Source organism: Varroa destructor, unplaced genomic scaffold (assembly GCF_002443255.2).
Source record: "Varroa destructor unplaced genomic scaffold, Vdes_3.0 BEIS01000002.1, whole genome shotgun sequence".
Classification (NCBI taxonomy): Eukaryota; Metazoa; Arthropoda; class Arachnida; order Mesostigmata; family Varroidae; genus Varroa; species Varroa destructor.
Window position 1 is genome coordinate 434013 of NW_019211455.1, and position 8872 is coordinate 442884.

At 36.6% G+C, this 8872-nt stretch overlaps 1 protein-coding gene across 8 annotated transcripts in view; it reads left to right on the forward strand.

The window, feature by feature from the left end:
• Cdk7 (Cyclin-dependent kinase 7) overlaps positions 1 to 7152 on the forward strand; it is a 21647-nt gene extending 14495 nt beyond the window's left edge. For 4 of the 8 annotated variants that reach the window (XM_022794973.2, XM_022794968.2, XM_022794971.2 and 1 more), the window contains 8 exons: positions 2503 to 2658; positions 3241 to 3279; positions 3778 to 3904; positions 4444 to 4650; positions 5034 to 5143; positions 5548 to 5671; positions 5900 to 5997; positions 6733 to 7152. In XM_022794973.2, coding sequence (XP_022650708.1) covers positions 2516 to 2658; positions 3241 to 3279; positions 3778 to 3904; positions 4444 to 4650; positions 5034 to 5143; positions 5548 to 5671; positions 5900 to 5997; positions 6733 to 6904 — 1020 coding nt within the window. In that variant the 5' untranslated portion in view covers positions 2503 to 2515 and the 3' untranslated portion in view covers positions 6905 to 7152. Of the gene's footprint in view, positions 1 to 1448; positions 1628 to 2502; positions 2659 to 3240; positions 3280 to 3777; positions 3905 to 4443; positions 4651 to 5033; positions 5144 to 5547; positions 5672 to 5899; positions 5998 to 6732 lie in introns of those variants that run through there. The other 4 variants (XM_022794974.2, XM_086980604.1, XM_022794969.2 and 1 more) reach the window with 3 other exon arrangements.
• Positions 7153 to 8872: the final 1720 nt, after the last annotated feature.

Sequence of the window (8872 nt, forward strand, 5' to 3'; positions counted from 1 at the left end):
CAACCAATGCTATATTGTTTTGATTTAGCATTTTTTGCTGTGGCGATATATGGGATTGGTGCGGATAGGTAAACAGTAGGTTATATATTTGTCAAATCGTTGCTTTGTCCCGCTTAACTAACACTGATTAAAGATTCTTAGTTTGCTAAATTGTTGTATCATATTCAGGACCGAAAGCAACAAAAATAAAATAACGCACACAATAGTACATGCAATTAAAAAAATGTAGTTGTTCTATTAGCTCTTACTATACGAACTTACTAAAAAAGAACTTCAACTACCAATTTTAAAAAATTTAATGCTGGGCGCAAAATCAAAATTCCTCTGCTTTTAAAGTTTTGCCATTTCAATAAGCCAAGCATAGCCGAAATGTTAACACAGATAGGTGTAAGAATTCCTTAAAATAGTAATTTGCCGCAGAGAACTTCTCATCTCTGTGACCAATAATAGATGTTGAATTAGAGATAATGTGTGTAAATAGCACGTCCTATTATAGCAGAGTAGTGCCCGTATTCAAAAAACTCAGCTTCGTAAGAACAAACAGATAACCTTTCTTTTTGTATTTTGCAACCATACTGAAAATTCATACACAAAAGATAAGAGCTTTTGGGTTCTATCTATGACCGAACTTCTGGAGCGATCACCTAAATGTATTATAAATTCCTAATTTGGCTGAAAGTTCCTAGCGCAGAAGATCTTTCAAGTGCGGCGTCTTAAAGTTATTACGAAATTGTTTTGCAATGAACATTTGCTAAGTGAAGATACATTACAAAAAAAAAAGAAGAGATATTGTTACAGACAAAATCGAAATTGTGGGAATATGCTCTAGAGGTGCTTGAATAATTGGTTCATTGGTGAAATTGTTCGATCTGAAAGAAATTGATATACAGATATTCCATTAAAAAAAAAAAGAATTAATCAATGGAATGTACTCTGGGTCACAGAAACAATTTTGTGGAAAATTTAGTACAGGGTTTCTTCACACGTGGCTCCGGAATGGATTATGTGCCCACCTCATAGCGCAACAGGTATAAAGCTGTCAGTTCAATGGTCACAAGCGTTTCTGCTTTAACGAAGTAACAGAATACGAAATCAGACTGATGGTTAACAGCAGTTTGGAGCGTAGAACACGACATTCACTTGAGTTCATGGTAAAACGAGGGAGGTAAACTACAGTGAATAGGAAAAATACAGCGAGAGCTTTGTACTACCCATGACGACGATACGTCTTGAAATACAAGCAAAATATTTTAATTGTAGTTTTAATTTAAAGCTCGCCGTATATATTACAACCATTGATTTATTATGCATAGACTTTCATGTCTGTTCATCCACGTTCATTCCAAGATGACATCAATGCTTCGGTCGAATCTTGCATAAAATGGAGTAGCGCCGTTTAAATTTGGCGCGGTAAGTGCGTCTATTTGAACGCTTCGGTGTAACATGCGACTTTGCCCGCCGTCGTTCGAACTGCTCACGTAAACATAATTATATGGAGCCGCTAGCTAACTGATGGATAATTTTTATGTTTACTGCACAATAGAATCGCATTTGCTATTCTATACGCTTGTACCTTGAGTGCTGCCCATTCTCAATATACAACCGGTGAGGTTTATAGTGTACTCATGTAAGTGAAACTACGACCTATTCATTAAAATTATTTGTACGGAGGTATAATAGATGTATTCTCTTAAGTACTATGTGTTTCGTTATAGTAGAACACTGCAACCCTTTCTTTGATCGATGATAGAATAATGCATAAACCAATCGTAGATAAATCCATTCTAGGATAAATCAGGTAAAAGTCCATTACGCATGTTAACCTGCGGTTCAACGTGTAAAGTGCTCGTTTTGCAAATTATTTTTTAGCAGTACATAATATTTACATTATTCTGGTGATATTTGGTTCAATTATGTTCGCAGTATTATTGGCGGTACTTTTTAACAATTCATATTCCATTTAGCTCGCTGTCTTGTCATTGACATGTTATCGTGTTCTCTATATCACATCGATAAGTGCATCGCTTGTAAAAGATATATATATATATATATATATATATATTATGAAAAGAAATTATACATTTTCTTATTATTGATCAGAAATTAAAAATATTCTTAGTAGTGTACTTACTTGCTGGAGATTATCCCTGATGCCTTAATGTAAAATGCGCCATTAGCAAATGAGGTTTCTACAGCTCTGGCTGAGCTAGCTTAATCTATAGGAAGGTGTGAGATTTTCAGCATTTATCAACACAGAATTGGTGATTGCATTCTTACAGCAGTCAAAATCTGTTATGGGCATCTATGGTATCCTTAGTCTACTCATTTTATAAAACTTTTTAGCTTAGTGAATGGAGTCGTAAGGAAACCGTTGGCTTGAACGAATTTTGTGGTTATTTGGATAGAAATATTACTTTGATCGTTTAATATTATAAGGAATAAGCTGTTTATGGGATTTCGATGAAAAAAACTAAGGCTAGGTAACTGCTGTCACTGTTACAGTCTTCAATGAAAAATGGCTGATATTGACTTATCAGCAGAGACTCGCTATCAGAAGATTGAGTATCTGGGCGAAGGCCAGTTTGCTACTGTTTTCAAAGCAAAGGATGCGAATACGGGAAATATCGTCGCTGTCAAAAAGATTAAGCTCGGCTCCAGGTAATTTATTGAGCAGAACTGAAGTCCCCATATGATAAGCACCAAAATTGTTTTTAATCAATAAGTAATTACAACGCAAAACGTATGGTGGTATGAGAGCTGCGAAAATAAACATCAATTGAAATTCATCAATCAACTGAAAAAAAACAAAAAGAAAATAATTAATACCAGTATAAATTTAATTGCCTTACAAAAAAGGTTTAGTAGTACTCAGCTTGACTAAACTAATTTCGAACATCTACGTCTGCTTCTTATATAAAAATTAAGTAATGCAATCTCGCGAAAAGTTGATCATAGAAGTAAAAACAGCGATACAGTTGAAAAGCCTTTTTTTTTGTAACGGACTTGAACAACATTGCAGGACAATTTCGAACTATGGATATTAGAAAAATGCGCAGAAACTATGCTGACATCGGAAGTATTGCGTTTTTCAAATCGCCTCCGGGTCACCGGATTAAATTCGAATATTAAATTTATCGAAATTTTACTCGCAATGAAAGTAAATATTCATACTCGGTTTAATTTAAATATATATATATACTTATTATTTTTAGTGTTTAATCAAAGCATTACGTATTTCAGGGCTGAGGCACGCGACGGCATTAATAGAACTGCTCTAAGGTAAGGAAACGTCAAAGCTAAGCTTCTCAGGTATTTCTTAATGGATATTTTATGTTCAAAACGTGTATTCCCTCCTTGTTATATTAAATCATCTTTATTCATATTACTGATAACAGATTTAGTATAGACAAGTCAACACCATATTCAATATCAAATTGAGGTAAAGAACGACTTAAAACTTTTCACTTGATGTGAGTTATACCAATCTTATAGACGAATTTGTGGAACTAATTTATTAGGCTACCAAGTATAAGATTTTATTCATTGACGGCCAACTTGTGTTCCCACAGGAAGATTTTAATTCTTTTACCAACTGCTATTAAGAAAACGTTTTTCAAATCTATCTTGCTTATTCTATTGATAATCGTTAGGATCAGTCGGCAGTGCAGGTATTGTGTGTGCACCAGTGAGTAGCACATATTTAGATAGAACTGTTTCGTGAGTAGTTCTGCCGTGCTTTGATGTTATTTTACTTAACAGTGAACTGTCGTATTCCAGAGAAATCAAATTAATGCAGGAGCTGCAACATGAAAATGTGCTTAGCTTACTTGACGTGTTCGGACAGAAAAGTGACATATCCCTTGTATTTGACTTCATGATTACTGATCTCGAAGCGATAATCAAGGTATGAGAACTAGGGGCTCAATAGTAAACATGTTCCGAATTTATTTTTCTAGCATATGTGAATCAGTTAATCCTTGTGAGGCCAAGTTTTATATCCAGACATAGGTTTTTCTGTTTGAAACTAAACAGTCCGCACATGCAACTATATGAAGTTTTTGAGTTATAAGTCCGGCTGGCTTCCAACATGATATGAAGTGTGTCAATGCCCGTGTTCGAAGTAAACGTTGAAACACGTAACGGCCTTACCTCTTGTTCCCATGTTTGGTCGGCAACAACTACACGATGGTTACTAATTAAAGGATACGATTACATAGTATTAATTTAACCTTAGTCATACATAGTGATAGCTTAGTTTTAGAGCTTAGACTTACAACTAAAATCAAGATTTTGAATAACCAAGGTAATTCAACATTTCTTCGTTGAGAAAGCAAATCGTTTGAAAATGCTCTATCAAATGATTCAGAGAAATGAAATTTTTAATACAAAAATACTTGTCATGATTATACGCTTGGCTATGAATTTAAAATTGTGCTTCTGCAGGATTCTCGCATAATTTTATATCCGGCGCATGTAAAATGCTACATTCTTCAATGCCTACGTGGTCTCGAGTACCTCCATCATAACTGGATCCTACACCGCGATCTGAAGCCTAATAATTTACTTGTAGATGACAAGGGTATCTTGAAAATCGGTGATTTTGGTTTGGCTAAATTCTTTGGATCACCCACGAGAATTTACACTCATCAGGTAATGCAAGGAATGTAGTAAAATACAATAGTATGATTCCCTTATTTATATGGCTATGAATTGTCCGATCGACCATATTATAACCGGTTGCGGACCCTTCTCTATGTCGCACAGCATAACTAGATAATATTGTTTTAGGTACATAGTTATCTTAACGCAATGAAAGTGACTATAGGACTGCGGGCCTACATCCATAAAAATAAAATAAAAGCAAAAAACCGCGTTGGTGTTTCTAAAAACAATTGAATCATACAGTATTGCGTGCCGAATAGTATTATAATAAGTGTCGAGACAATATAATGGGATCTTATATATATGTAACGCAAACCCTGATTACAGCAACTATCAAGCTTGAGTTACAACCCTGTTCCTTTTGTATTTAGGTCGTTACGAGATGGTACCGGTCTCCGGAGCTCTTATTTGGTGCTCGAATTTACGGAACCGGTGTAGATATGTGGGCGATGGGTTGTATACTGGCCGAACTTTTACTAAGGTACAATATTTACAATTATATTATAATTAATTATATTATAAAATGTTATGCACGCGTGATCTTAACTGTACTCTATGGCATCGATTATCACAGAATATAAATAATTCGTTGATTATTGATCGTGGACTTGTAAGAATGCTATGTTGTGTTCAATCCAAGCGTGATAAGCTGAGACTCAATTGTACAACAGAACAGCGCATTTGAGAGAAAAATTTAAACCACTAATTACTTTCAGTTACAACAGCCCTATGTGACTAAATTCTTATATGTGTGTTATATATAAATATGGCAAACATTTGACTATTAGTATAAAGACAATTACCGGATTGAGTGTGATAGCATCAGTAGTAGCCCGAATGAAATCGAAACTTTAGTTAATAACATGTTGCAGGGGCGTTTCTTAGGGTACCCTTTCTAGCTGGTGAAACGGACCTGGATCAAGTGTCAAAGATCTTTCAATGCATGGGTACACCCACCGAGGAAACCTGGCCTGGCATCACCCAATTGCCGGATTACGTTGAATTTAAGGTATAAAGGGGTGCCGTAGTGCAAACACTCTTTTTCCTGAAGAATTCGAGTAAAAATCATTCTAACTCTCTCTCGCATATTCACACAACTTTTGTACTTTTGTTAGTGTATAAAAAAGTCGAAGTTATCATGATTATCGAACCATAATTTATCTTACATTATTGAGAATCACCTCTTAATATCAACTACTCTTCTAATGGCGATCTTTCTTATCCTGTTTGATAATAGACTTTTCCAGCGACGCCCTTCGAGGTGATCTTTACTGCCGCTGGAGACGATCTTCTCGAATTGTTGCATAAGCTTCTTGCAATGGACCCCCTCCAACGGTAGGTGGAGATACAGTTATGGTATAGTAGTTTCACAAGGAAAACAGATATTTATTTTAAAGTTTATATGTTTCAAACTCTAGAGATTTAAGAGAAAGTTAAAAACATCCAGAGACAGCTTTTACGAAATTTGATGACAATACGTCACCATTATGGAAGTGCGAGTAAGAATTTCTATTTGCTGCATTATCCTATTACGTACGGTGCACATTCAGAATTATACGGAGCTCCTATCAAAAGCGATACAACTGATATTTCTTCTTTCAGCACTGTTAGTAACTTATTTATTTTAGTAATTTATTGAGCAGGAACGCCGAAGGTTAATCAGAATTTTAGCCTCGTTTATGCCGAATGCAGCAGACAAAGGTGAAGCTCGGAATAAAACTAGGCAAAAACTTCTGTTCAGTTAGAGTACATCACAGAACTTCGCACTATTCGAAACTCAAGAGGCTAAGAATATTAAACGTTATAGGATATTGTTAGTATTATTCAGATACGTTCATGTCGTCGCGTGTGTGATGAGCACTTGTGAAGAACAGCTCTGTTTTATGGCATGAAGCTATCATAAGAATTATTCGACCAAAACGCGCACTAGGCACGATTTGTCTTTATCTGTAAAAAAAATAAAAGGTCAAAACTATCATTCTACTATTAAAGATGTATCGTTTCGAAAGATATTCACAATGTTTATTCGAATTATCTGGAACCTTCATGTTTCTTTATTCGACTGCTCAGGTGCACGTGTACCGAAGCGCTGAAGATGTCTTATTTTTCGAATAAGCCTCACCCGTGCGAGCCTATCGATCTTCCGTTACCGTCAAAACACAAAAAAGAGCAGGAAAATAAGCGGAAAGTAGAGCAGTCCGCTGAGCAGGAGTCGAGTGTGCCACGAAAGATTCGCTTTTAGGTCGATTTGGCGAAGAAGAAGCGCTAAGGGAAAACCGCATGTGGGACAAACCAAGACAGATTGCCCGATGAACAGCCCAAACAGACCGTTTGATACTTTACTGTTTTTTGTGTTATTATTTTCGCGCACAAGTAAGGTAGTAAAAACGGGAAGGACATTTGAGGTTCAATTTATTAGGATCATTACGGTACCTACTGTATATAAACGTATGCAAGTGTAAATAAAGTTGCATGTACTATTTATAATTACATAGCATTGCTGTTTCTATTACCCAATGTCCTCGTTCAGATAAATAATTCGCTTACAAGGAAGCTCTACGTTGTGGGCTAAATTTGGCATTGTTCATTTCTAAAACAATGGCGCGATTTAGATGAAGTACCATGACTATTATTATCACCATTATTATCATATTGCTAGTGCTATTAATTGTTATTTTTTTTATAGCATTCAGCTTGCCTTGAATCTTATACTTGGAAGAGTAGCGAGGAGGGACAGTGCTATTGTAGTGGGTAAGTATGATTGCGGAAACCTAGAATGAACTAATCCCTATCCATATGAAACTGCGCCTAACGGCTGTAGTTGATTGTGCGTGTCAGCCCGGTAGCATCGGTAAAACGGCAGTATATGGCTCATATAGATGGGCCAATAAAGGCAGTAGAGGACATCTGGATTGGTCGACGAGATTGGCAGGGCTGGCTTTTAATGAAACCGTGCCGAAAGCGCAGCTTATTGGAGCAGCCAAGAGACCCTGTAGTTTGCGTAGCACAAAGGTGTATATATTGAAAGCCTTGAGGAATAATGGAGAAGGATACGTAATGGATCTTCACGGCAAAATCTAATAGGCCTAGTTTCTTGAATGTTCTTTCAGACAACCCAAGTAGAACGATAAGTCTTATTCGACGATATACGATAAGCCTTACAGTCTTGTTTTACGGTTAAGAAGCATGAAGGTAGCTTCGGGAAGTGAAGGAGAAAAGGGTTTCTTCTGCCCAAGAGCATGATTTTAGCAGTATTGGCAACATTTGTCTCCAAAGTAACGCGAACGTTGCATTTAAAACGTCGGTCAACGGATGGAAATTCGGGAGCTGTTGTTGCTTGCAACTAACTGCTTTTTTGTCAGTGTAAGGTCAAGCGGATTGCTATTAGAAGCTATTGTGCCATTCTAGATCCGGAAGCCGTATCTGGTCTTTCACAGCTTGTTGGAGCTTCGGCATTATTTGCATGTCAATAGGGCTGTTCGAGCGTCTCCTAGGCCATACGCCTATTGAGAGTAAACAACGTCAGTCTGTAGTATTGATGAAAAGTGGCGATGCCATGGAATTGTAATCAGAGAGGGTGTCTAATCGCATGATGTGTAATCGGTATGGAACGATCTGAAAGTTTTCGCAACAGAATTGAAGGCTCAGAAGCAGCGCTATTTGTTTGCCAGCTTGTGAAATAACGGACTTCCGTTCGATTGCTATAAACGGGTCAACACTAAGAATCGGTCGAAGAAATTGCTCGTGAGATGCAGACAACGCTTTGTACAGCTGCGTCATATCGCCTGGTAGACGCGGCCGAATTGGTACGAACTAAATATGAGTTATATTTCGTGAAGACTAAATTAATTTACGTTGAATGGCTATGGAATGCGCAATTCTACCAACCGATAATGACGCTACGTCGTTCATATTTGTAGGCGAGGCAAATGAGTTCAGCAACCCATATAATTAATATTATTATTAGTGTTAATGTAAGATAAAATGAATTGCCGATAATTATGTCTATTCGCTAAAAAAGCAGTTCTTACTAAGAACTTGCAAAAAGCTTGCGAAGGAACCACCTGTCGTCCTTCAATTTGCAAATTGTTGAAAGTATCATATTCCGAATTTCTGACGCCATTATAATAATTTATGTGGTTATCACCGGTATGGTGATTTAAACGTTTTCTATGCAATAACGCTGTTACTTAGAATTGCTCTGAAATAT